The sequence below is a fragment of the Ptychodera flava genome, chromosome 18 (assembly GCF_041260155.1).
Source record: "Ptychodera flava strain L36383 chromosome 18, AS_Pfla_20210202, whole genome shotgun sequence".
Taxonomy (NCBI): domain Eukaryota; kingdom Metazoa; phylum Hemichordata; class Enteropneusta; family Ptychoderidae; genus Ptychodera; species Ptychodera flava.
Genome location: NC_091945.1, coordinates 14321003 through 14348290, shown reverse-complemented (window position 1 = coordinate 14348290; position 27288 = coordinate 14321003). Strand labels below are relative to the sequence as shown.

At 41.0% G+C, this 27288-nt stretch overlaps 1 protein-coding gene across 1 annotated transcript in view; it reads right to left on the bottom strand.

Annotated features, from left to right (window-relative positions):
• Positions 1-27288, bottom strand: part of LOC139116933 (fibrillin-1-like) — a 58047-nt gene that overhangs the window by 20422 nt on the left and 10337 nt on the right. Inside the window, exons 3-34 of the mRNA XM_070679668.1 lie at positions 25983-26141; positions 24822-24944; positions 22789-22899; positions 22341-22451; positions 21833-21943; positions 21300-21440; positions 21077-21190; positions 20300-20422; positions 19914-20071; positions 19467-19634; positions 18728-18919; positions 17702-18206; positions 16550-16735; positions 15331-15450; positions 13840-14045; positions 13295-13379; positions 11133-11438; positions 9927-10184; positions 9263-9415; positions 8544-8725; positions 7709-7889; positions 7297-7434; positions 6752-6883; positions 6506-6625; positions 5770-6018; positions 4631-4756; positions 4005-4127; positions 3260-3388; positions 2953-3078; positions 1462-1584; positions 777-896; positions 137-265 (exon numbers count right to left, since the gene is read on the bottom strand). Coding sequence (XP_070535769.1) covers positions 137-265; positions 777-896; positions 1462-1584; positions 2953-3078; positions 3260-3388; positions 4005-4127; positions 4631-4756; positions 5770-6018; positions 6506-6625; positions 6752-6883; positions 7297-7434; positions 7709-7889; positions 8544-8725; positions 9263-9415; positions 9927-10184; positions 11133-11438; positions 13295-13379; positions 13840-14045; positions 15331-15450; positions 16550-16735; positions 17702-18206; positions 18728-18919; positions 19467-19634; positions 19914-20071; positions 20300-20422; positions 21077-21190; positions 21300-21440; positions 21833-21943; positions 22341-22451; positions 22789-22899; positions 24822-24944; positions 25983-26141 — 5208 coding nt within the window. The remainder of the gene's footprint in view (positions 1-136; positions 266-776; positions 897-1461; positions 1585-2952; positions 3079-3259; positions 3389-4004; positions 4128-4630; positions 4757-5769; positions 6019-6505; positions 6626-6751; positions 6884-7296; positions 7435-7708; positions 7890-8543; positions 8726-9262; positions 9416-9926; positions 10185-11132; positions 11439-13294; positions 13380-13839; positions 14046-15330; positions 15451-16549; positions 16736-17701; positions 18207-18727; positions 18920-19466; positions 19635-19913; positions 20072-20299; positions 20423-21076; positions 21191-21299; positions 21441-21832; positions 21944-22340; positions 22452-22788; positions 22900-24821; positions 24945-25982; positions 26142-27288) is intronic.

Genomic DNA, 27288 nt, shown 5'->3' with positions numbered 1-27288 from the left:
CACAAAAAGTGTGTAAATCGGGGGAGGATAGTATGCAATCAAAAAAAATACTGTGTAACATTTTTAAACCTAAAAATGAATGTGAAATTCCTGACCAGCGCCCCTCCTCTTCAAACAACTTACGGTCATTCCTTACCTGAACACGTTCTCTCATCGACATTCAGTTGGAATCCCTCGTTACAGCTGCAGTTGTACCCCGGAACCGTGTTTGTGACTATCTGTTCACATCTGTGGGGGTAGTTGGGGTCAGTAGACTCATCGATATCTGAAACAAAATTCACAAATCATGAGTATAACGCACGAGGTGACAAGCTTTCTCGGGATGTCTTCAACTAAAATAGTATTTGCTTAAGGTAGTATGCGCCTCTAAAGTGAAAGACGTAAACTTTTGCTAAAACATTTCACGGCGAAACTTTCAACCATTCTCTTTCAAAGTACGGAACAAAAAACGGGGTCACCCTGCAAATTTTAGTAGTAGAGAAAGACATTATCCCAGGCTCACATTTACCGACATTTGAAATAAAAATGGCTTCCATCCATGTGTTAACTCTATGGGGAAAAACGTAATTTTTGGTTTTCGAAAAAGTCAGTCGGTGATTTTTTCTTTACACCTGGGAGCTTTAAAATGAGCCCCAACAAGTGATAGGTCAGAAAATTAGAGCTAAAATATCTGTCTCCGAGGCGAATTCTACCTTACATGTAATATATCTCGTGTCAATGGCTCGTAGAATATCAGTTATCAAGATTCGAGATTACTGTATGATCATCACACCCACCTTCACAGACTGTGTCGTTTCCATCGGCAAACTTGTATCCTCTGTCGCATTGGCAGAGTTCGACGCTGTTCAGTACGTAGCAAACCCCATTCGTGCAGGCCTTGGAGCAATTCGTGATTGCTGTTGAGAAACAAGGGATATTTAATTTAATCTTGAAGATTGCATCAGGTTCTGATGATGATGATGATGATGATGATGATGATGATGATGATGATGATGATGATGGTGGTGATGGTGGTGGTGGTGGTGGTGGTGGTGATGATGATGATGATGATGATGATGATGATGATGATGATGGTGATGATGGTGATGATGATGGTGGTGATGATGATGATGATGATGATGATGATGATGATGATGATGATGATGATGATGATGATGATGATGATGATGATGGTGATGGTGATGGTGGTGATGGTGGTGATGGTGGTGGTGGTGGTGGTCATGTGGTGACGACCACTACTATTATCTTGATTTTATCGATAAAGCCGATGGCGGCGACCGCAACGATCATAAGAAATCAAATTATTACGACTGAGAACAACAATTCGTAATTGTTGAACACACTAAGTAGCTCTGTATGAAAACAAGATATCATTAGAAGTTCAGTTTTGCATTTCATTTTCCCTGATCAAAATCTTTCCGTCGATCTTACAGAAAACAAGGTAAAATAGAACAAACTTACGCTGACACCCGCCTTGACCATCATCTTCAAATCCTTCGTAACAGTAGCAGCTGTATTGAGTCGCTGTGCCATTGGCACAACCTTGAGGGCAGTCATCAGTACCCAGGTTACATTGGTTGATGACTATAAATAGATAAATAGAGATACTGTAAATTTCACTAATTCATTGAGTCATTTGTTCTAATAAAAGGTGGGTATATTCAATAGAATATGAAAATCACAGAGTTAAGGTAGAACGCGCCTCGGGGACAGATAGTCGGACTTTCAAATTTCTACAAGTCTTTTCTGATCAACCACTTGTGAGGGTTCATTTTAAAGCTCTTGGAGAAAGAAAAAGTTTCACCGGGTTAGTTTTTCGAAAATGCAAATTTTATTTTTCCCTCATAGAGTTAACATAGGATGGCGGCTAAAATGTTGGGTAATTTGTTTCACTAGTTCAAAGCTTTGCACGATGACCCTCGATTTTTATTGTTGATTTGGTAAGAGGATGGTTAAAAGTTTCATTCAGGAAAGTTGGAGCAAAAGTATAAGTTTTTGACTTTCGAGGCGCATACTACCTTAAAGAAGAGTTGGACATTTTATTTGATATACATGTAGGCCTAACCTGCTATGGCGAATTTGAACTACAAAAAGTTATTAGAATAGCTGACAGGTACGATTTGTTCACTTTTTGGGAAGTTTGTGATGAAGTGAGTTCTGAATGTACATGATTGCAACAGCATACAGTCCTCTCTTTTTGTTTAAAGAATATTCGATTGGTCGATGTTAACATATGATATAAGTGTCGTGATAAAAAAAATCAAAGTGAGTTCTTCCGTCTGCGGAGAGAAATCTTTCACAACATTTTATCTGCGTAGCATTCATATGTACCCATTTGTAATGAGTGCCCGGCTTTCCTATCCCATGAGCACTACAGAACTTGGCGATTTGTAAATTACTTATGATGCAGGTACAAGGTAGCGACTGTACCAGGATTAACTTTTTACCGTTACAGACAGCCTGTGAGAAAAGCTGGTCGGCATAAAGCCCCTGTAAATGTGTTGAAAGTTGTTAAACATGAAAGAAAAAGAAAGATGAATACGGTACATGTAAGTAGCTAATAGCCATCAGTGACGAAGGTAGATACGTCGGACAGAAATCGAGGTGGTGTTATTTTGTGAAGTGTGGCAACGGAGACGAATCCGTCGTTACTGAGTCTCCACTGAAGTTTGGTGTCTCCTGTCGCCAGAGCTTATATCAAGGGGTAGCGTGTGGGTGTCCCGCCACCGCCCTGACGAGTCTCCCCCCATCTTGGCGACAAAAATCTCTGTGATTGAGACGGTGAAGTACATTGTACTGTTTCGCAATACCGGGGCCAGCATGTTTAGTTGACTGTTTGCTTAAACATATGTGATAACCTCCCGAGAGGATGCCATGCGTAGCTTCGGCGTACCCAACTATGAAGGTAGCCATGTCTTGGTTGAGTTTCCAGATCAAAAGGTGCTCACTTACCACTGCAAGTCAATCCATCTTGGTTAAGCAAGTAGCCCGGATCACAAGAGCATTCAAACCCGCCTACAGTATTTTCACAGAGTTGATGCTCACACCCTCCGAAGTTGTCTAGACACTCATTTACGTCTGCAATGAACGCATAGAAACTTTTTTCAGATGTTGGACCGTAACATCAACACATGACACTATACAAAGTATTGTCCAAGACATAAGCTTATGCTGGTTCGCTAGCCGACGGTGCCATACATTGCCGAGCCGATTATGATATCAGCAACCATGTTTGCCAGATTTATTTTTTTGGCCATACCTGTACAGTTTGTGCCGTCGCCTTGGTATCCATTCTGACAGCGGCACTGATAAGCACCCAGTGAGTTCAAGCAAAGCCCGTTGTCCGGGTCACAGTCGTTCAGAGTCGGCGATTCACATTCATCGTTATCTGCAATGGATATTGAAATTCACATAAACTTTAAGCTTACATCCACAGATATATGTCACATGACATGACATGCTTTATGTTCACTCACTTGCTATCAGTTTTATGTATAATGTATGCAAATATGTGCATTATATATATATATATATATATATATATATATATATATATAATATATATATATATATATATATATATATATATATATATATATATATATATATATATATATATATATATATATATATATATATATATAAGAAGAGAATTCTCTTTCAAAACTACTGCAATACGTTTGCAACATATTTGCAAAGGACCATACAGCAGATAAAACTTGTCAGATATTCTTTGTTTGCATAAATTATAGATAGATAGGATAGATAGATAGATAGATAGATAGATAGATGAATGGATAGATTGATGGATAAATAGTATTGATAGATGCAAACATACATATGCATAAAATATTTTATGTGTTTACAATACGAAAATATGTCCCTTTTATTTCTATTTTTGTCACGTGATTTCAGTCAGTCCTTATAACCAGCCATTCCTGCATTATTTTGCTAGTGATTTAGATTCACTGATTTTGTAGAAAGAAAGTTACTTATTTTCTTACCAGCGCAGACGATGCCGTTACCGATGAAACCTTCAAAGCACTCACAAAAGTAGGATCCGGCGATGTTTGTGCAGTTTGCGTACGTAGAGCAGACAGTGGTTGTACCAATGCATTCATTTACGTCTGAAAGGAGCGTTTCAATGGAGAGGGAGATGGTTAAATCAGGCTGTAGCCCTACCATGGCATTTTAGCTGCCTGCTTCAAAAGCCCTGCGTGGCGTCTCTCAATGTGAACGTGTTGCGTGCACGTCAGGCCGTAGCTCTCTATCTACCACGTCAGTTCGGGCTTGCTCAGTGTTACACTGAGAAGTAAAGCTTCACTGCTTTTACCGGGGACAATTCATGATCTACTTAAACTTTAAAGGTGTCAAGGGATAGAACTATTTGTCGTTTATAACAGCTCGTATTGACGGGTCATCCTATGTGATATTGATCTGAATTGCTGTTGGGTCAGTCAGCGCCACCTTCCAGTGTTATGAACTGTGAATTGTAATTTCCTCACTCTGTCAAGACAAGTGACCCACCGTCGAGATCACTAAGTATTCTTACGCTAGATACTAACATAAATACACGGAAGAGGCTTTTTAATGGATACTTTCATTGTCGTTGTTCGTTTCGGGGAATTACCTTCACATGTGACGCCGTCTCCGCTGTACCCTGTATTGCAATCGCAGGTAAAAGAGCCTTGGGTGTTGGTGCATGTCGCGATGTCGTCTGCACAGTTGTCTTGGTTGGTTTGGCATTCATCGATGTCTGAGTATCACGTGAAAAGAATCAGACAAACAGAACAGAACTTAAGTACTCGAAGTAGAAAAAAACAACTTCCTTCAATTTATCAAATAATACGGGGATATTAATCAGTGGTTGTTGTTTGCTTGAAAATAATATTTTTCTAAAAATTGAACTTAGTTAGTATTTAGGTAGGCTAGGCCATGTATAACAGACTGATCTATTAACCCTTTGAGGTCTGTAATTTTTCCCTCCAAAATTTTACTGCCTCATTTTGCCAATTTTTATGAATTTTGCTGAAATTTTTTTATAATTTTGGACCAAATGAACATCATATTTTATTGGCTACAGTTTGGTATCAAGACTTTGGCAAAGATCTGAGAAAAACTGACGAGGATATATTTTGTAAAGGGGAGAAAAAATTGATGTTTGCGCTCAAAGGGTTAAGAAGCAATGTTGCCATACCTGACTCGGTCGTCATTAAGACATCGATTAGTTTTAGTGTCTGTCAAAGTTTTCTTCTCTCTACAGATGTCACTTCAACGGCATCATTCGGTAAATAATGACTTATCGTTCGCAAGCATGCACGTTTATAAAATTTCTCTCTGCTTATGTAATAATGGTCACACTGGAAGTGGGGCTAATGTGCAGCATTGAATAAGCTGTTATCCAATTGGGTAGCTGAATCTTACCAATATAATTAAAACAATACAAACAGACTCCCTAAGTCGCTGTGAATAGTGACAATGGACCAATCAGAGAAAGAGCTTATTCAATGCTGCACATCGGAAATGTCTCTTTTGTGTTGAGCCTGTCCGTAGACCATTGAAAGTATACTTTATAAATTATATGAATATGCCTGCGACATTGGTTAGAAAATTTGCCGTTGTCGGTGATCTGACGAAACAAACGAAGCTTCGAAACCGACAATCAATCCTGAAGGTCAATGTTATTCTATTGATGTGATATACAGTGGCACGGGAATTTCTCTCGGAACATGATTACAGTCTTTGATTTGAAAAACAAATCCGACTTACCATTACATGTAATGCCATTCCCGACGTAACCGTTGTTGCAGGCACAACTGTAACTGCCTTGCACATCCGTGCATGTGGCTTTAGGGCTGCACCTGTTGAGGTTTGCGTCCTGGCACTCGTCAACGTTGGTGCAGTTCCTGCCATCACCCTGCCATCCAGCATCACATTGGCAAGTGTACGACCCGATAGTGTCGGTACAAGTCGCACGGATGTCACAATCGTCTTGCAAAGTGGCGCACTCGTCGATATCTATGTTGGAGGAAATATCAATTTTCGATGGGTTACAGTTCCGTCAGCACTTCATCTGAAAGCGTTTTTTTTAAGAATTTCAAAATGCTATTTTCACTGGTGACAGTCTCGACCGGCTTAAAGGTGTACAGTCACCGGTAATCTAAATATGCCCATATATGGTCAAAGGGGCGTTCCTTTGGTATTCAAAATGCCCGTGTGAGGGCGCTGTTTTTAAAAAGCAGCCACCCGCTAAAAATCTGTGATTGGTTGGATTTTCTCTTCCCATGGTATCTGTGGCAAAATTGGAACAGGTGACAGTATGCCTTTAAAGTATGGACAACTGTCCGATGGTGTATTGTCGGGTATAAATGGCCCGTGGATGTGAAATGCTTAAGTTAGGCAATTCTTGTCTGCCTCTTGTAGACAGTATGACAAAATTAAAATTGTGAGAATATTTCATCGACGCATGACCACCAATTTTACAAGATTAGATGCTAATACTTACTGGTACAGACGAGTCCATTTCCCTCGAAGCCAATAACGCACGTGCAAACGTAGGAACCCACGGTGTCGTCACAATCTGCGTTGTCGTCGCACGGAGCTTCCACTACGCACTCGTCGATATCTGCAAGTAACAGCCGAGAAGTGTCAAATGTGACGTACTGGCGAAGAGTCCAGCACACTGTGATTGTTTCTGGTTTATCTCGGGATCACAACTCTTATACACCCTCTCATACCCGAATATACTTACTGTCACACTGCGTGCCGTCGCCGTTGACGTCATCGAAGCCCTGTAGACACGTGCAGGTGTACCCTCCGGGTGTGTTATCACACGTGGCCCACGTATCGCAGTCATGAGTGTTTATGGCGCACTCATCGATATCTGAGTTCGGGTAAAACAGAGAAACACAAGTCATCCAGTGTTCTTTCTGTATTTAACAGCGTATAATATAATCTTCAGGGAACAAACAGTATCCTTTCAATTAATCGAACCCTATCTCTTTCAAAACATGCAGACTGAGCTCGAGAGCAGTTTTCTCGCAGAGTACAAATTCCTGTAAAAGTGATCGAACTGTGTTGGCGTTTGCCCTATTTTGATATGTAGATTCTTAAAGACTTAAAAAACATAAAGACGTTCCCGAAGCATTTTCCATGGAAAATAATCAATGCCATTGGAAAAGGGCACTTATTTTTCCCTCCCAGCCTCAGAGCAAATTGCTGTGTTTCCCAGCGGGTAATGCACTTTGGTGTATGTTGCAGGTTGGCGATCACCAACAGCTCGGTCCATGAACTTACCTGTGCACTGCTTCTGGTCAGGGTGCAGCTCGTAGCCACTATTGCATGAACAAACATACGAAGCGAAGGTATTTGTGCAGATTTGATCGCAAAAGGTCCCATTGAAGAAGTCCCTCCCTTCGGTGCATTCGTCGAAGTCTTGTCCGGAAAAAAAAAGCAAATACGCAAAAAATGTCAGCTTTCGCACATCGGGTAAACGCCATTTCAGGAGAATGTTGAATTCGGTGAGTAAATGGTTTCACCACGGTCCCTCCATCACCGTGATAGAGAGACCGTGGTTTCACATTTTTATGTATGGTTACCCGGCCGACCTTTCTGGAATAAGTTACACATGCGCTCTCTCTCTCTCTCTCTCTCTCTCTCTCTCTCTCTCTCTCTCTCTCTCTCTCTCTCTTTTCGATGTAAGACTTACCAAAACATTTGTATCCATTGCCGACTAAGCCAGAAGGACATGCCAGACAGTCAGCGCCAATTTGCGGTGCTACTCTGTCATAGCAGAGTACACCTGGGTAACAGGGTTCATCAAGGCACCCATTATAATCTTCCTCACAAAAGTCCCCGGTGTAGGCTGGGGAACATGTGCAAGGAACCACCTACAGTGAAAAGACATACACAGGGTTTAAACTTTCCACCGAGTCAGAGATCATGCACATCACCCCTCTTTGAATATGTCCCTACTTTGTATCGCTATCAGTGTCTTGAGCGTATGTATGTATGTAATGTATGTATGTATGTATCTATGTATCTATGTATCTATGTATCTATGTATCTATGTATGTATGCCTGCTTGCCTATGACAACTTGTACCTTTAAATAGGTTCATCATATGTAATGCAGTAATGGTGACACGTGTGTACGCATGGAGTGTTTCTGACATAGTGTCCGTGTTGCTGCCTGTCAGTTTCCATGTTGGTATCGATCCATCAATCTCCCATTGATGTGGTTGGTTGGTTGGGTGGTCGGTACGTCGGTCGACGTCGGTCGGTCGGATAATTTAATTGCAGCAATTCCGCGCCATGTGTCAAATTTTCATTTTTCAAGGAAAGCGCCTCTTTTTCAGTTAACACTAATCAAGTGTCAACTTAATAATAGAACTCTTCTTTTTATTGTACATCTCTGTGCTGCAATCAACTATGCAAATAATCACAATCGCGTCGTAGCACGATCTACCGTGATTCATTTAATCAAATTAATTTTAACCTTATTTTATTAAACTCTATTAATTACACCTAATTTTGATTACTTACGTTGAACTTGTCGTCTACGCTGTCGCTACCATCCACCTGCTCATCGAAGTTGCAGACGCCGCCATTTTGACACGCACAGAGCCTGACGACCGGTACGAGCACAGACGTTGCTAGGCCATCTGATGCCGCGTAGCCGACAGTGACGGGCGTGAGAGACGTTGGGATCCAAGTGAATGTGCCATCTAAATAAGAAGGGAGGGAGAACGCGTCAGTTCATGCTTTTTGACTTTTTTTCATAATCTCTTCGTCATTAAAACTTGATCGGTATTACTTGCGGGGCTGGCAGTTGTTCTTGTGGTGACGAGAGGCTTAGTCACGGAGACGGCACCCGGCATTGTCACGACATCTATCACTCAACTACTTCTCCCACACGTGACAAAGATTTCTTCAAAATTTCCCAGTCTGGCCGTACCGTATTTGATACATCCGACGTCAACAAGCCGTTTACGTCCATTTGGATACGTAGACCGTGATTGTCGGTTGCTTAAGTCTACCAATTTTCCCGCACCCAGACAGTTTTGAGCCATTTGTTCAAAGAAAGCGGCCAACTGCGCTCGGTTGGGAAAAACTAAAATTGGCTACAGTGTTTGTATAAAATTACAGGTGGGCCCATAGCCAAGAATTACACAGAAAATTAACCAATCACAGACAACGTCGCGAGACTGCTTTTTGGTGGGCCCGCTCAGTTTCGGTACAATACTAAAGGTGAAAAAACTTACTGGCAGTAATTGAACCGTTGAACTGAGATGACGTGTCTAGGCTGAACACGATGGCGTCTCCGTCGGGGTCGGTGGCCGATACATCGATCACAGTTTCCTCGCCAACTGTAGCGTTGATCGTGAAGTCAGCAATAATAGACGGCGGGAAGTTTGCTAAAAGCAATACAAAAGACGATGATTTGTATTAAAGGAACCACTTGAATCTGCCTGTAAACGGTTTGTGGTGGCGGTCAAATTACAATGAATCATGTTCTTTGAACAACAGGCGGTGTAAATTACAATGAATCATGTATACGTATGAAGCAAATGGCACATGGAAAGATGAGGATTGACGTGGCTTGCGTTTATACGAGACCGCATCATGAGGCCAAAGACAACGGAGACGGGGTTTAATATTATTAACATAAGCCATTCTCAAAACTTTTCTGTGTGTAATAGTATATTTAATGAAGAAATGTTTGGCTTCGATGGATGAACACAACGACTTTTGCGAAGCTTGAAGACTGAACACAGTACAGCGACCTTTAACATTGAGACGCACCAGGTATGTTGTATACACATCAACAATGCAGATACAAATCGGTGTGACACTAAAAAGATGCAGACAGTCTACGGATGGCTTTATCCACAGAGTCGGACAAAGTTTACGCGACTGCAAACATACCTAGATTGACCGCATCAAATTGGAACTGTTCTGTCGTGGACTTCGTCGCCTGGCCTATGACCTCGTTTCCTGTGGCCAGGGTATCAAACAGGCACTGGTCGTCGTTCCCGCACGTCGATCGCGCCTGCGTCACGAAGGCACTGTCGCTGTTAGCGATTACTTGGTCGAGGAAAAGAGGAACGAAGGTATTGTTGTTGTAAGTGTCCCAGCTTGCAGGTGCCGCGTACGTGAACAGAGAATCTCCTTCGGCGATCTGCCCTGAAAAGCAATAAGGAAAAGAGGTTGGTTTGGCCAGAACAATTACTCATTCTCGAGACTAGCCAACTCAGCCTTTATCACATTCTCTTAAAAACATTTACCAGTAAAATAAAATAAAACAGAGCTCTAAGCTTGATGCCAATGTCGGGAGGAGTACACACTTTACAGTTCCCGACAGTTAACTTGTCGTCCTCATCTTGCCGACTGTAAAATTGAACGATGTGTGTGAAAATTGTTTTCGTGTCGGCAGTTGGATCTTGTCATTGCAAAGAAAAATCCCGAAAAATAAAAAAAGCGTTGCCCCATTATTTTTGTTTAAAACCTAGAAAAAAGTTTTATGTAGAATATTTAGGCCTTAATGTTAAATCAGATAAATTACAGCAATGTTGAATACCTAGTTTCAAAACATATGACGTATTTTGATTCGAGACGAAACAGGAGACGGCAGGTTAATGTCTGATTTGTCTCTCGTTTTGAAATTGCAACTTGTTTGAGGGCGCTTCACATTTTTCCACGATTTCTTTCTTCCTGTCTTTGTATTCCGATATGCTTATTTTCACAAACAAGCACCGATTAATCAGCAGTAGAAAGACTCTATGCTATCAATGCCCTGTCGAGTTCGAAAACCAAAAAATTGAGAAATGTAATACCCGCGAGTAAGAAATTTCAGGTAGGCTTATGTAACGATATGTCAACCCAATGAACTACGTCCACTGTCGTTTTATTTTACTATAACATGTAAAACGAAGTGTGATTGGATAACAACGTCCATGATGTATCCATTTTAACATACTTTAAGATTAAGTCGATATTTGCTAACCAAACCCCCGGAAATTGGCTTCGTGTAACTAGATCAATCTATTTTTACTGATATCCATAAGCTTTCGCGATTAAATTATATTTTGTTGGAAAAGAAAACGTTTAGGAAACTGTTGGGTCAACGCTTACATGCTTGTCCAAAATCAAAATAGTCTGCATCAGTAAGGGGCTGTCCAGAAACAGTTGACTGCTGTAAAGCACCACTGGGCAACTCAAAGTCGTCATCAGTCTCGTCGTTCCACACACCCAGAAGGCCCTTCGTCTTGTTTTTGTACGAGTCCGGGGCACCGAAGACGGCGTCCAGCATGGCTTCGCCAATGGCTACAGAAACGCCGATGCCTGACGAAAATACTGCGACCGTCCGTGTGACGTTGGTCGCCTCTTCAAGTTGCGAGTAGAACGCCACGTTTTGCCAGTTGCTGGAGGTGACAAGATCTGTGGAAATAATAAACATCCAAAGATACACAAACTAAAGGGTAAACTTATTAAAATATAGTAACCTCATAAAAAAACTGGCAATTCCTGGAAGCATTTTTGCAAGACTAAAGTCAAGATTGCTCATACGAAAATTACTTTCGAACATGATTGAAACGATTATTTGAATTTCATTATTTGAACCAGTGTTGTCGTTTTTGTAACATGTAGACATTGTCAAAATAACATGTTATTTTGACGTAAACAGTCGATATTTCATTCTAAAGGTATGCGGCAGATTGCAAAAATATTAGGCGCCTGGGAAAAAGGATGGATTGATCCTCGGAATCCGAAGTTTCAACCGTTCACGTATTTGGTATTACCGTATTGCACTGATTGCATGATTCTGTTCGTTCTTGCATGGAGTCAACAAAGAGTGCACCTCCATACAGAGACACGCTGTGTGCTCTCTTGGTTTAGAAAGTGCCTGTAGCCTCCATAAATGTAATAATCTCCATAAATGTAACATCAACCATAATTGTAATAAAATGCACCCACAAATGTAATATCACCCATAAATGTAACAAAAATCAACCACAAATGTAATAAACACACCAACCACAATTGTAATAAATGGTAACCATAAATGTAATAAAAAATCACCTATACATGTAATACTTGTCAACCATAAATGTAATAATACTATTTTATCGTTGCAATTGAGTAATTAGCCCTTAAATATTGATCTATGTAATAAGGAAAGCAACTCCACACATTATTCATTTCTTAATTGTTTGCGTTTAGTGTGTTTTGTATATTTGAAAGTGTAATTAACGTTTCCCTGTTTTGTGTACAGAACTGATCGGCCATGGCTAGACACAGGGCAGTCAGGGCAGTCTACTCCAGAGTGGGGAAGACTGTATAACACTACGATCCTTTAACGCCGTTTTTTTCGAAAATTGCCGTACTTTCTTAATCATTCGCCTCAAATTCATCTTCACTGGATAAATTGTGTGGAATAATCGATAGATTGTCTGCATTCCTATGTTTTCCCACTTGAAGTTTGTTCCTTCACTGGGGATGCCAGGATGTGTAAGTTTGTTCTACTGTGTTCAAGGTAGTGTTCGTGTTGTTTTTTTACTAGATTGAAATATAGATATATGTTCTCGTCAACATGTTTTGTGTCGGAAGTTTCTGTTATAAGGTTTTATATTTCCCTGTTATTTGTTCTGAGTCATCTGTCATAAACTTTGTGTGGTACCACTGGCTGACAAGTTATTTTGACTCTTTTTCATTATGTAATTATCAGTGTCTAGAACTGCAGTTCCAGTTCCATTATCTAACGGTTTGATCAGTACCTCGCCGTTTTCTGATAGTGTTCTCAAAGTATTCTATTCTGTGTTTCGGAAAGGAAACCTAATTTCAGGAAAGTATGCAATAACATTACACTAGTCTTATTAAAGTTATTATTTACTCAGGGCATAAATAAACAAATGATCACATATGCAAGTTCAAGTTTATTACATTTATGGTTGAGTTTTATTACATTTATGGTTAATTCGTTTATTACATTTGTGGTTGCGGGTTGTTACATTAATGGTTGACTGTTTTATTACATTTGTGGTTGATTTTATTACAATTGTGGTTGATATTACATTTGTGGAGATTATTACATTTGTGGAGGTTACAGTGCCCGCCCTCTCTAGTTCAGATTTCAAGAGTGTCACTGCTGGACGACCAATCTTCGGAAACTTATATGCCCGAAGAAATGCGAACTTTTTCGGAAAAAAACCAACAATTTAGTTGTTGATCGATTTCGCGAGGTTCGAACATAGTTGCTGCATCAAATATTGAATATTTGCATGAAAAATCCTTACCTTCGCTGATTACGCTTTTGTCAACAGTTTGTCCATCCACGAGAAGCTCGCAGTCGGTACCATCAGCGCTCAAGGTGAATTGAACCTGTACAATTTAGGGAAGATAAGTGGTATATGTAAAGTTCCGTTTATAGTTTCAAAGACAGAAAAAACAAAATAAAATCCTATGCGCGCTATAGGAGGCGGATGGCAGATTTGATATCCGTAATGTCGGCCAGCTGGGGCGATTGTGACGCAGCCTGGTTTGAAGCTCTGTTTGCTGTTACCTTTGGTATGTTGCAAACGGCCTCTGTGCAATGCCGATAGTGTTGTTGGCAACACAATTCCAGCCCGAACTAGCATTCATTTATCAACAATAACAGATCATGCTGTTTGCAAGGCTAAGATTTTGTTGCAACGTATTTTTTTTTTGGGGGGGGGGGAGATGAAGAAAATGCACTTGTTCTCAGGAACAAAGTTAATGAAAATAGTATCATCAAAAGTCAAAAGTTTACGACCATTTAGGGTATTGCTTACATCGACAAAGAATGCGAGACAGCACCTACCGTGGACGAATCAGATTGTTTCATCGCAAAGGCGCTGAAGATTGTCGCCATAGACAGCTCGCCGTCGGTGGTATTGAACCTGGCTGTCCTCGACTGCAACTCAAAAAAGCCGTCGTCGACTGTTACGAGCATGTATTCACCCAACCCGTTGAAGGTGTACGTGGTACCGTCCAAAGTTGTAATGTGAGGATCCCCGAGCATGAAACCTAGATAAATAAATTCAATCGATTACTTGTTTTGCAGTTGTTTTGTTGTTAAGGTAGAACACGCTTCAGGGACAGATATTCGGACTCCATAATTTTCACAATTCTTTTCAGATCTACCATTTATGAGGGCTCACTTTAAAGCTCTTGGTTTAAGAAAGATTTTTATCGTCATGGTTTTCAGGAAATCCAAACTTTTTTGTTCTCCATAAATTTAACACAGGGATGGTGGCCATTTTGAATTTCAAATATCGGTAAACTCAAGTAATTTGTTTTGCTGGTACCAAATTTGCACGGTGACATCCGATTTTTATTCTTGATGTTTAAAGGGAATAGTTGAAAGATTTTTAGAGAAAAGTTTGAGCTAAAGTTTAAGTCTTTCATTTTCGAGGCGCATACTACCTTAACTTCGCCATACGTACTCTCAATTTGCCAAACAAGAGATTATCGTCACCGGTTTTGAAATTTGTAGGCGAAGGTGATCACCCCGTACAGCAAATATTAACTAGCTCCGTCTTACTATGGCTCGACGTCTTCGCCAATTTTGGTTTTCTAAGGACAGGTACAATGTACCTCGGGGACAGATATTCGGATTTTAAAATGTTTATTATACCTCCCTGATCTACCCATTGTAAAAGTGTCGGAGTATCCACTGGCTTAGTTTTGTGAAAATCGAAACTTTATTTTTTTCCCTACAGCGTTAACACAGAGATGGCGGTAATTTTGAATGTCAAATATCGGTTACCGTTAAATATTGGGCAATTTGTCCCCCAGGACTAAGGTTTGCGACGTGACGCCCTGAATATTATTCTTGATTCGGTTTAAGTTGAAAGTTTGATTGAGGAAAGTTTGAACAAAATTTTAAGTCTGCCGCTGTCGAGGCGTGTAGCCTACTATCTTGTTTTAGCTAGTAATTCGAAGATTTGCGGAATATGTTAAATTACTCTAGTTACCTCCGAATCAAACATTTGGGATCTGAGCGGGCACACTTTAAAGGTCGAAATACCCCATTAACCTTTTCCACTGTTTGCTTTTATTTTACCTTTTCCACGAGCTGTAACCCTGAAGAAGGCAACCAGCGAATTACCGAAAGGTAACCGGGTGTTTTATCGATATACTTTGAAGGTTGAGCTCCCATGTTGCTATGGTCCTTTTGCGGCAACCTTCATTATAAATTCTAATTTAATGCAAAGATATGGCTATTAATTTGTTTGCTGCTAAGCGCTCAGCTGGTTTTCAGTGAAATAAAAACGGGGCTAAATGTTTAAAACAAACTGGGAAAAGAAACCTGTTTTCGGTGGAGAGTATCCCACACAGTTGCTTGCAGGTCTCTTCTCAATGTACAACTCGCAGAATGCCGGATCACTGGACGCATTACAGCAGTAATAGCGAGGCAAGATGTCGTCATCTGCAATCAAACAGTAAAGCAAAATGTGTAATACATCCAAGCGGAAAAAAAGGCTTTGTGAAGTAGGAAGGCCATGATATTCAACGTGAATGGGGATGGAATGTTTTGTGGAGCTGATCTTCGGCAATTCATTGCTTTCCGATCAATCAATTTTATCCTCAAACACAGAATGAGACCGCAAAGACATTCTCACAAAATTACAGGGGTAATGAATTTATGCTGGAGAAAGTAAATTAAGTTTAAAATAAGCGTTGCACGATGCAATTTCCGTCCACTGAAAGCGTCAGTCGACAACCAGTCATAAAAGTGATCTTTATTCATAGACTCCAATCTCCCCTACTGTCGATGCTAAGTTTTGCAACCAGCATGACCTCGTTTGCTGCACTAAAACAGAGAAGGTGTTACCTAGTTTCTTCTATTCATATATAAATGTTACCAGGGAAGGTAACAGTCACTTTTGCTTTAGGTATCTTTTTTAATTTACATTTACAACATTCGCCGAAAAAGGCAGTGCATTATTCAATAACGTTGATTACAGGCACTATAGTATGCAACTTCGATGAGAATGTCCCATCTTCAATTTGAGAGCATTTAAATACCTCGGGTAATATGCTGCATAACGTGCATTGAGCACTTAACTGTCTTAATAACGCAATAATAGAAACACACTCTTATTCGATAAGTACTTATTTGACCGAAAGATACGTTTCTGCGAGGATAGGAGTGACATCATATGATGTCATTATCTCCTGAAATGTAATGGATGACTCTACGGATGGAGAACCAAGATTCTATGACTATATGTTTACCTTGCATCAATTGTAGATCCCTGCTCACAAACTTTACTTGTGTTCCAAAAAAAGTTCTCTTTGATATTTGCCTTGTGTCATATGTTACATAAGGTCAGAACAAGATCTATACAGTGTTCAGTAATAGCCAGATAAATGCCTGAAGTTCAAAAGGTTGTCGTCAAGCGCAAATTTCCTTAGAAATTTTGCCAATTGCTCACACGATGGAGATGTATATTTTCACAGCGTGAACTAGCGCTGCATGCTTACTGGTGAACTATGTCAAAGAATACACCTTCCTGGTTACTTACTTATCCAGTCGATGTAAAGGCTTGAGTCGAAACTGTCGGCACTATTTGCCCATTGATTCTTCTGTTGAAAGGATGAGCTCCATAGAGAATCGTACCCCGTGATGAGCGAACCATCATCTCGGTAACAGCAAAGTTGACCAGCGCCATCATCGTTCGGAAACGATGTCACCAGACACGTTCCATCGACTAGGAGACAAAAATATCATCGCATGAACAACGTAAGATATGTTCTTAAAGGCAGAACGGGGACAGATATTCAGACTCTTAAACTTTCACAATACAGTTTTGGTCTACCACCTGTGGGGGCTCATTCTGAAGCTCGTCGATTAAATAAAGTTCTCGTATGCTTATTTTGTAAAATCAAAATAGAAAATTGTGTTTTTACCCATAGAGTTTACGCGGGGATTGCGGCAATTTTTAATTTCAAATGTCGGTAAAAATGGGTAATTTGTTTCTTTAGTTCAGAACTTTGCGCAGTGAACCCCAATTTTTGATCTTGATTTTGAAAGGGGATGTTTTAAAGTCTTTATTTTTTCAGGGAAAGTTTAAGCAAAAGTTTAAGATTTTTGCTTTTTAGACGCTTACTACCTTAAAGTTTCGTACACATAAAAGTTGACTCAGAACGAACGAACGCAGGGTGCCAATGGACAGCGACCCATGTCACAAACAGTGGGCAGCCGACAACGGAACAAAAATTAAGCTTTTCTCTTTTGTTTCAATAATTTCGAGCTCAAATGTATTCCAAGTGCAACGAAACGTCACCATGGTGACTTTAATTTACCATGTGATCTTCGCTTTTGAGCTCATATATTGTGAAAGTCCGTGAAAAGTGACCAGGCTTGTCTATGCGTGACCAGACCATATGTATTGGACTTTCTTCGACAAACCTAAACACAAATCTGCTGCTACGTTTGGTTTTGATCATTGTAAGTTTCTTTCATGAGACAAGGTCACCGCAGTCTGAAATTTCCCGATTGGACTGAGCTTTTAAGTCATTTTCAAGAAGCTGATCGCCATTTTAGGTATCTTTGATGCTTCACTTTTCCATCAATTCGGCGGTGCTCGAAGTTCACTGGACGATTAAACTTTTCCCATTTACAATTGTATAATTGGCAATTTCCGCGGCATTTTATCACAACTATTGCTACTTACTTGGCAGCTCCGATAAACTGGTCAACAAGGAGAAATCGGTCTGTTGTTGGACATCAGCACTGTTAGCAGCATCGGTCTGCACTTCGCCGTTGACACGACCCCCTTTCCCGAAGCCAGGGTCATTCCGTCCTTGGCCAATGGAACATGGGCACTTGCCCAAGTTTTGGTCCCAGCTGCTGGGGTCCGGTTGATTCACGTACCATGAAAGACACTCTCCTTTCTCGTTGACGGTGCTGGCGTCGTTATCTTCGACGCGGAAAATCCATCTTCCCTGTTCGTCGGTGTTTCCAGCATACTGGTCCGGTCGGTACAGCTGACCCAACGTACTGAATTGATCCTGGGCGTTCTTAATTTGATCGGCATCTCCTTTGCCACTGTTGTAACCTATAATCGCGTAGTTGGTTTCTCTGATGGCGTAGTTCCATAACATTTCATCTTCCATGAAGTTGATAACCACAAACCCATACCGCCCGTCTGTGGCCAGTACCCCTTGAAAAGTATTTGGCTGATGGCGAAATGTGTTACGCAATCGTCAGAATTAATGCGATGTAGTAATTTTCGTTAAAAGAGACTTATAAATCACCCTTTTCGTCTCACAGGAAATGTAAATTTGACCAAAAGAAACAGAAGGAAAACAGAATTTCAGAACTTAACGGACAATTGCTACAAATGTATGATTGACACGAGCCATTTGGCGATTTTATCATCGTAGGACATTATATTAATTCAACTGAACTTAACCGATTTGACTCAGTCAACAGCTTCTGCGCGCTCTGGCTTCTGTTTACGAAAATGTTTTGGTGAAGGAAAACCCATTCTTTTGTTTAGCTAGTTGAAAACAATATTTGAGTATTCGCATGGCAAACTATGACGATCTTCGGGGAGAAGCGATAGAGATACTGGGCAGCTCTTGGTCACCTCGCGTGGTGCGTGTGGTACACTCCTCTCCCGTCAAGGGAGGGCGCTATTTCTTTTGAAAATAACTTCGACCAACACCTTGGGCGTTTGCTTGCCGGTCGAACTTACCGAATCTTTTGTATAATCTACGTTGAAAGCAGGGACTTGGTACCAAGTTATCTTCAATATCCATGTGGCAGAGAAGCTACTGAACTGCCCGTCGGGCGAGGTAACGTTGGGGTACGCCGTTCGAATTCTTTCGTTTATCTCGTCGACGACACCCTGGTCGACACTGGAGAGTGAGCTTGATGCATCGTAGACCTTTATGATAAAATATGGTAAATGAGATGGAAATCAGTCGTCTTGTGTATTGCCATCTCGTTTCTCCCTCCCTCTTATATTCAGAATATCGTCGAATGATTCTCGAAATAGCCGGAATAAATGTATTGTAATTGGCTGTTCCACTTTTCAGATGCCATTTCCCTAAAACTGCATACAGATACACAAACGGACAGACAGAAACATTTTTGCTGTCATGTAACAACACGATAAAGTCGAGATCACCTCACTAACGAGGGGCAATTAACCATTTCCGCCACAACGCTCGTTTCTCACTACATTCGCCGTCCGCCAGGCTGCTGTCAAATTTACACGGGCTCAATATTTGTATGTGTGTGGTCTCGAAAAAAATACACGACAGCATTCTTGCAAACCTTAAACAAAACGTCCGTTGCATACGACAACCAATTACATTTCTTGCATTATTTATTTACATTTATGGTTTGCGCTTTTCCTTCCCGGTAGTGGGCATGTTTGACGTCTCGGGGTTTCGTTTCACGAACACAAAAATTTAACTGCAAACTTGTACCTTGTAATAGACTTGGCCATATTCCGGCTGTCTCATATCGTTGTCCTCCCAGAACACGGCGATCATCGGCGTGCTTTGACTGGTCGTGAAACCGCCCTCTGGCGGATGAGACAGGGCATACTTCTCGCCATTCTCCTGTATGAACACTATGATGCCGTTATCTGTAAACTGCAGATGGACACCCGAAACAACATTGTTAGTAGTAAACAGAGTAAACACCACCAATGAGATGGTGTACTTTAAAATCAAAGTACATCTCCAGAACAGTTAGCACAAGCCAACTGCTTCACTAACCAAGGAAAAGCACATGAAAATGCTACAATTTTATATAAGCGGTCAGGTAATTACAGACTTCTCGTGACATTACCCCTCCCCCCACCCTTGACGACATGACAATTTATCCGTCACAAAAACTTTCAGGGAAGGAAAGTCGTGTCGGTGACTCACATATAGACTGTAGTAGAACTCGTCCCAAAACGGAAAACCTGCCGGTGGCTTGATAGTTGGAGAAACGAGGTCAAACAAGCCGTACGATCGCTTATCTTCTTTGGTGTCTCTCAAGTTCAAGTCACCATAATCTGATCCAAAGCCAAACATTATGATTTCTGAAGGACAAAAAATTGGAAGATAATTAATACTCAAAACACATGCATATTCAAAGAAATCTATCCTTTCATCCATATATACGCACACATATGTACACAAACATACATATGTAAACACTTTACATATATGCGTTCGCGCGCGCACATATTCAATGCATACAGACAGACAGACAGACAGACATACATACAGACAGACAGACAGACAGATATACATAACGGCATACATACCCCTGCAAACAAAGCCATCTCCCCTGTACTCGTCCTGGCATGTACAATTGTAACTACCGATGGTATTTGTACAGTCGGCATTGGCATCGCAATCTGACGTTGATCTGTCGCATTCATCGATATCTGATGTTAATAAAACGAATTCTTATGTTAGTTTTCTGTACTTCATTATGACGTAAAGCTGGAAGACAGATCGAATGTAAAATCTATAGTGAAAAAGCTGAACCTCAAAACTGATGGGTCGAAAGGTATATCTGTATACGGTTTCTTATTGTTCGTTAATTATTTCCCTTGTTGACAGTTGCTCTCTTTTTATTTCTTTCTTGTCTTCATTTTGTGGGACAAGTCGTCGGTTTATCGCGTGCGTTGTATAAGCCATATCTGATACCCTCCATTCAAGTTGACGACTATCATTATTCGCATAGCTACATTGGACGTCCTTCGCAGCTCCGATCGGTTCCGTCGAGCGCGATCGGACCCTGAAGTCAGATACCAAGTACAGACTTGGCAAATCCACGGGGTGATAGCACGAACTTCATACTATGATATCATTTCTATGATCTCCGTGATATTTTCAAGAAAGGAATCGTTCGGGTCATTAGTGTATCGCGACACGGTAGCTCATTATCGATCAACAGCGGTGTGTGACAAGAGGTTATAATCAAAGGGAGAGAAAAAAACGAATACAGAAAATATATTTTTTATTTGAAATACCACATATTGAACCTGAATTTCGTGGTTTTGCCTCGTGGGCAAATCCTGATCTTGGCTACTTACCATCGTCGCAGGTGGTCCCTTCCCAGCCGTCAGCGCACACGCACTGGAAGCCGTTGACCAAATCTTCGCACGCGCCGCCGTTTGAGCATGGGTCACTGTCGCATTCATCGATCTCTGAAGTTGTGAGTAACAATAAGTTTGCATTAATTAAAAGCGATTTTTGTGAAACATGTTTGAGAAGCTGAATTTTGAGAAGAGTGAAGGCGGTAAGAGGCTACCTTACCTGTACACGTTAAGCCGTCCCCGTTCAACTCGTAGCCGTCATTACAGTCACAAATGTAGCCATTTTCATCGACCGTCGAGTTCACGTTGATACAATTCTGTTCACAGTTGTTCAGAGTTGAGCTCGCACACTCGTCGACATCTGCAAGAAGGGAGCGATTTTAGGCGAGAAGTAAATATAAGTTCGTGTGGCGCACGACTTATGTAAAGCTATATCCATGTGCACCTTTGGAAAAAAAAAAACGGGCAAATACGAAGAATACAGTGTACAGCCAAATCGTTCAGGGGCATATTTTACTGTTAGCACTCCGGTGCTACAACCATACTGTCCCTTCCCACTCCCCTCATTCAATTCACGACCAATTATTATTATTATTATACTTTATTGTCCTAAAAAGGATAATCACCTTACAGCTCAGAGGATAAAAATAACGACCTGACAGACATAAAAAAAAAAAAAAAAAAAAAAAAAAAAAATTATTCCCCGTAGACTTCATCGCGAGTTTAAGAATTAAAAGAACAAAATTCGCTTACCTTCATCGCAGAGGGTGCCCGTCCATCCATCGGTACAATCACATCTGAACATATTGACGAGATCGACACACGTGCCGTACAAACACGGATCGCTACTACATTCATTAATATCTGTAACACATAATTAATAAATCGATGAATTATCTAATCGGTCACGAATCAATCTCAGTAGATCCGCAAGTAATAAGTTTTTAGGGTCTTAGTAAGTAAACTTGTTTTGTTCGTCTACCAACAGACAAAACTCCATAGTCGCTCCTCAAGGAGAAGCCACAGTGTCATGCTGAGGGCGTTGCACGAAGCCCGAGTCTCGAGAATTCGAAATCTCACTCGGCATCCTCCGATCCTGATTTGATAACTCTTGTAACACCACTGCCTCAAACTCGCGCAAGGCCCATATACCTATAACTACACCACTATACAGAGGAAACAAGGCTACTTAAGAAAATTGCACGACGCAAAAGCTACACTCATGGACTGAGAATTATGATGGGATACAACTTTTACTCACCTTGGTCACAGTTGGTGCCTGTGTAGCCATCGAAACACGTGCAGTTGTAGGCATTGACGAAATCATTGCAGGTACCATACTCGCACGGGTCGGAAGCGCACTCGTCTATGTCTTGAATTGAAAATGAAACAGACAAATATGTAAAGAAGCTTGAGAGAGGGTAGGATATAGCGATTTATGGATATAGGAATTCATCTCCTGGACTTCTGGTGAAAAAAAACATTTCGCCGATAAGATTGGCGTCTCCCCCCCCCCCCCATTTGCCTATATTCTAGCAGTTAACGGCATAATGATTGTTCATTTTACAGTATTGAAAATCGATTTCTTGAATGATGGTGAAATACAAATTGAGAGAAAAACACACAAGGATAAACCATTTCCCGATTTCCATGACAAGACAGTGTAGAAATATATTGAATAGTAGTTTGAAATCAAACATTCAATTTACCTATGTCACATGTCACCCCGCCGTAACCTGGTAAGCACGTGCACTGAAAACTGTTCACGAGGTCTGTACACGTCCCATAAACACACGGATCACTGTCGCACTCGTTGAGTTCTGCGAAAAAAATGGAAGGGAAAAAAATGATCTCATAGTTTGACTTATGGCGCAATCCTAACACTCAAGGCCCATCTATTTTGCCTCGTACATTTGCATGTTCAGACAGCCCATGGCAACGTCCGGAAACATATTCATCCAACGTGTAGTAGGTATATTCATCCTTTAAGCCCACTGCACCGATTTAGGAGTTTGTATTCAGTCGACAATTCTATCTGTTAATTTTACTGTCACGACGTGCACCTTTTCACCCCACTCCTTTTTTTCTGTCATTTCAAATGATATTGTTGATGACTGCACTAGACCATTGTTGGGAATAGATGAATTGCTCAACGGCTATGTTCACACAAAACGGATTACTTTCAATTGTCTTTTGTTCTTGATAATTGTCGACAGCCGAACTCCTACAGGCGGCAACAAAGTGCCATTGTGGATGTTGCAGGCATTCTTTCTATGGACGTTGCGGTCTTTTGTCCTGGTCCTTTCACTGTATCGGGTCACACCCAACTATTGTAAAACGAAATTGTTAACTTAGGCAAATTAACAGACAAAACATTGGTTGAATTCGAACTGTGCAATATTACGAGACCGGAACTTTATTCAATGTAGGCAGCTGGTAGGTGCGGAGATTACAGTAGCTGCTATGAACGGTCGATGGAAAAATTTGACCAGTTGACTTAATATTTCAGATAGCAATGTTTAGATACAATTTCCACAATCAAGGCTGATCCGACAGAAAACCACAAGAATGCGCAATAGTCAACTTTCAGACGTTGTTGTATGTTTTGGCAGAAAGTGACCAGGCCGCAGACTATTTTATTCTAGTCTCACCGTGATGCGCATCAATATTTGTCTCAGCTTGAACACGACATGCGGTTCGTATGAGTGCGCGGGACTTGCACTGGAAAAATAGTCCTTGGAATTAAAATCTGTATATCTTCGACGTTGATATTAAAGCGACATATTTTTCATTTGATCAAATTATGCAGGTCTTTGTACAGTAAATACAATGCTTTTCCTATTTTAAGGTCTCTGGATTTTGAAAGGAACGGGATCAGTTATCAGCACAGCGCCCTCTTGCGTAACGTCAGCATCAGGATTGTCAAGGGCAAAACAAGAGAAGCTTTCGTTTCTAATCAACACATGCGTCGATCTAGACTAGCGGCGTCAACCCTTTTTCCACGCTCTAAAAATTTAAATATGATAACTCAAAGTGCTCTACGCATGACAGGAAATACATTATATCTGTCTGTATGATCTCACATTGGCACTCTACAGTTCTGTATAGTCAACATAACGCTCGCAACTCGCCGCCCGTCAGAGGTAATGCTGCATGTGACTAGTCTGGTCTTTGTTATTTTCATATCGGTTGTCAAATCTCGTGAAATTGAAAGAGGAACGACACAATAATAAACCCCGCTACCGAATCATTTTTGTAGCAAATCCATGATGACAAACGAACCATTATGTGTATTCTGACACCCGATAGTGAAAACATTTAGAACGCAGTGTGACCGAACACAGTTCAATCGTGACAAGGCCGGATGAATATATCGTGTAAGTTTTCAAATGTTGGTCCCGACTTTTCAGGTAATGAGTTTTCTTTATAGCCTGGTCACACCGCGAGAGCGACAAAATTAAATGTTAATAGTGTAAGCTGAGGAAATGTCAGGTAATTTGTGTATGTGATCACGATGTCCAAAAACATTTACAAAAAATGAAGTGGCTTTCTCTTCGGCAAACACCGCTCTCCCTTGAGTTACAACCTTCAATGGATACCTCATGACGAGGCGTTCTCTGTCACAGTGGTTCATATACAATAGACTACGGCAGCTGTTTCAAAAAATGATGACATGAAAAACCAAAACCGTGCGGCTTTTTTGGAGTATTATCATGAGAAACTAGGCACAAAAAATGCTTACCTATGCATGTCCTTTCATCTGTGGCATTCAAGGCGTATCCAGCATCACAGGCACAATAATAAGTACCGGGCAGGTTGAAGCAAAGATGGTCACAGGCATCAGGGTTCAGACATTCGTTAATATCTACCGAACGAAAGGACAAAAACAAAGAATAGGAAAAAACGGCACGATGTATTTTCAAACGATTTAACGACAGTGGTCAAAGGTCAGATGAGTCGAAAAATTCCCAATTCCATATGACTGTATGCTGCTAATAAATGCGCTTATTTTCACATCCCCCCTAGCTATGTTTTCTCTCTCTCTCTCTCTCTCTCTCTCTCTCTCTCTCTCTCTCTCTCTCTCTCTCTCTCTCTCTCTCTCTCTCTCTCTCTCTCTCTCTCTCTCTCTCTCTCTCTCTCTCTCTCTCTCTCTCTCCACTCCCTAGGTTTCGAGCGCTGTACGCGAAACATTGTCCGTTGACACTTTCGTTTATTCTTTTCTTGCGCTGTCTCATTTTGAACAAATCTAGATTTTCCATTCTTTTGTTTTGTCTGTTTCATCCTATTCATCAAAGGCGTGTGGCAAACACAGAATCGCCAGCTATCGTCTGTCAGCATTTGCCGCACCAATTTCCATGTGAGTTCTCCACAAACAAAATGAGTGTTTAATCAATATGGGCATTTTATATTGCCGACAACCACCTGCGCTAAGAAAACGGCATTTAATCGGTTAACCCATGAAATATGAAGTAGTTGGGAGACATTATTTTTGAAATTATTCACAATGTATTCCTGTGTGATAAACTTTCAAGCCCTGAAATTGCACATATGATTTCAAAAATTTTGTTAGACAGCAATAAGCGATTAATCGTTCTCTGAAAGGGCGGTGGTCGTCGGAACGGCGCTCCAAGGTCGCTAGGGACCCCTACGACCGATATAAACACTGTATCCAAGCTACGTGGGCGATTTGTGAAAGTTAAAGCATCTTGGTCTTAATGTACAACGTAAAATTTTAATGTTGCAGCCATTTTGACATGATGTATCTATATATAGTGCATGGAATACATTGTAAAGAAGAAATTGTTGCACATGCGCAGTTCCGACGACCACTTCCCTTTCACTTCTATTGGAGAACTGGAAGAGAGAAGTAACAGAGGATAACTAGGATGGTACTGAAACATACCGAGACAAACGGTGTCTCCTAGCGCTTCTTCGTAGCCGTCATCGCAAACGCACGTTGACTCTCTGCCCACCAGAACACACTCTCCGTTTACACATTCCAAGGTGCAAATTGCCGGTGGCTGTGTTGACGCTGGCGTTGAGGGCGGCAGAACTGTCGTCTCTGCAAAAACAAAACCACAACCGTTAACATTCGATATGCCAAGGTGTTCGGATGGTCCGTTATGAGTCTGGAGACAGACTGCAAACAACTTGAGTTGTAATCTCCGGAATAAGTAGACACATTTACACTTGTTTAGTCTGCTGGGGAGTTAAAAGGTATCCACCGTTAATAGAAATGTCTTAGTTTGCAATGCCGTTTATGAAGAAATTCAACCTGCTGACAAACTGTCAACGTGTATAGTACTATGAATGAAGTTAACAGCCATACAATTTTGAAGTTTTCTCGAAAATTGGTAGTCCGACAACAGTGAGACATTTATTCTAACACATTTCGAAGACTCCCAAATACACGTCCATCCAATCGTACGCCTAGTTTTGACAACAAGCTATTTGCACCGTCGTTCCGTTGGTTGTCTTTGACGTGGTCGGCAAACGCTCACCATACAACAGCGCAAGAATCGGGTAACTTTAAAACTAAAAAAAACAGGGACCCCTCTGCCCTTTGTGGTTCAAAGCGTGTGTGCGTGAGAGCCCATAGCATGCTTCCGTACCCGTGCCCAAGGAATTCAAAACATATTCGCGAAACCGTAGTCCTTCAAACGCCGCAGTGTAAAGGCTAAAGCGGAGTATTATGTGAAAGTCTGTACGCCCAGCACATTTGATTCGCGGCATTCACGTATTCAGATGTAGTACTGTTAAACGAATCCTCTCACTCTAAGAGAGCTCAAAATTATTCTGTACTATCGTGGAAAATTAAGAGCAGGGAAATTATCAAGACGAGTGCACGTTTGGTATGTTGTAACCCCCTTAGAAAACCCATAACATGTTTGTAAACATGCATGTTTGCATTTAATTTACGACAGATGAGTATACGTATCACCCTCTCGGATTTTTTTTCTGTAGGTTTACAAGGTGCGACAACTTTGTTTTATAAAACGTTTGGGAAATAGCTGTCTCTATTGAAATTTCGAAAATGATCTCAGCAATACTAGCTTTTTTACGGTTTTCGGTTTTGTGAAATCGTTTTGATTTGCTTTATGACAACACAACCATTGCTCTGAAGCGGAGAATAAACAGCGCCCCCATCCCCTTCAAGTCAGTTTAAGTAGGTCACGCCAGGCTACAGTGTCATATTCTTTGAAGTGGAG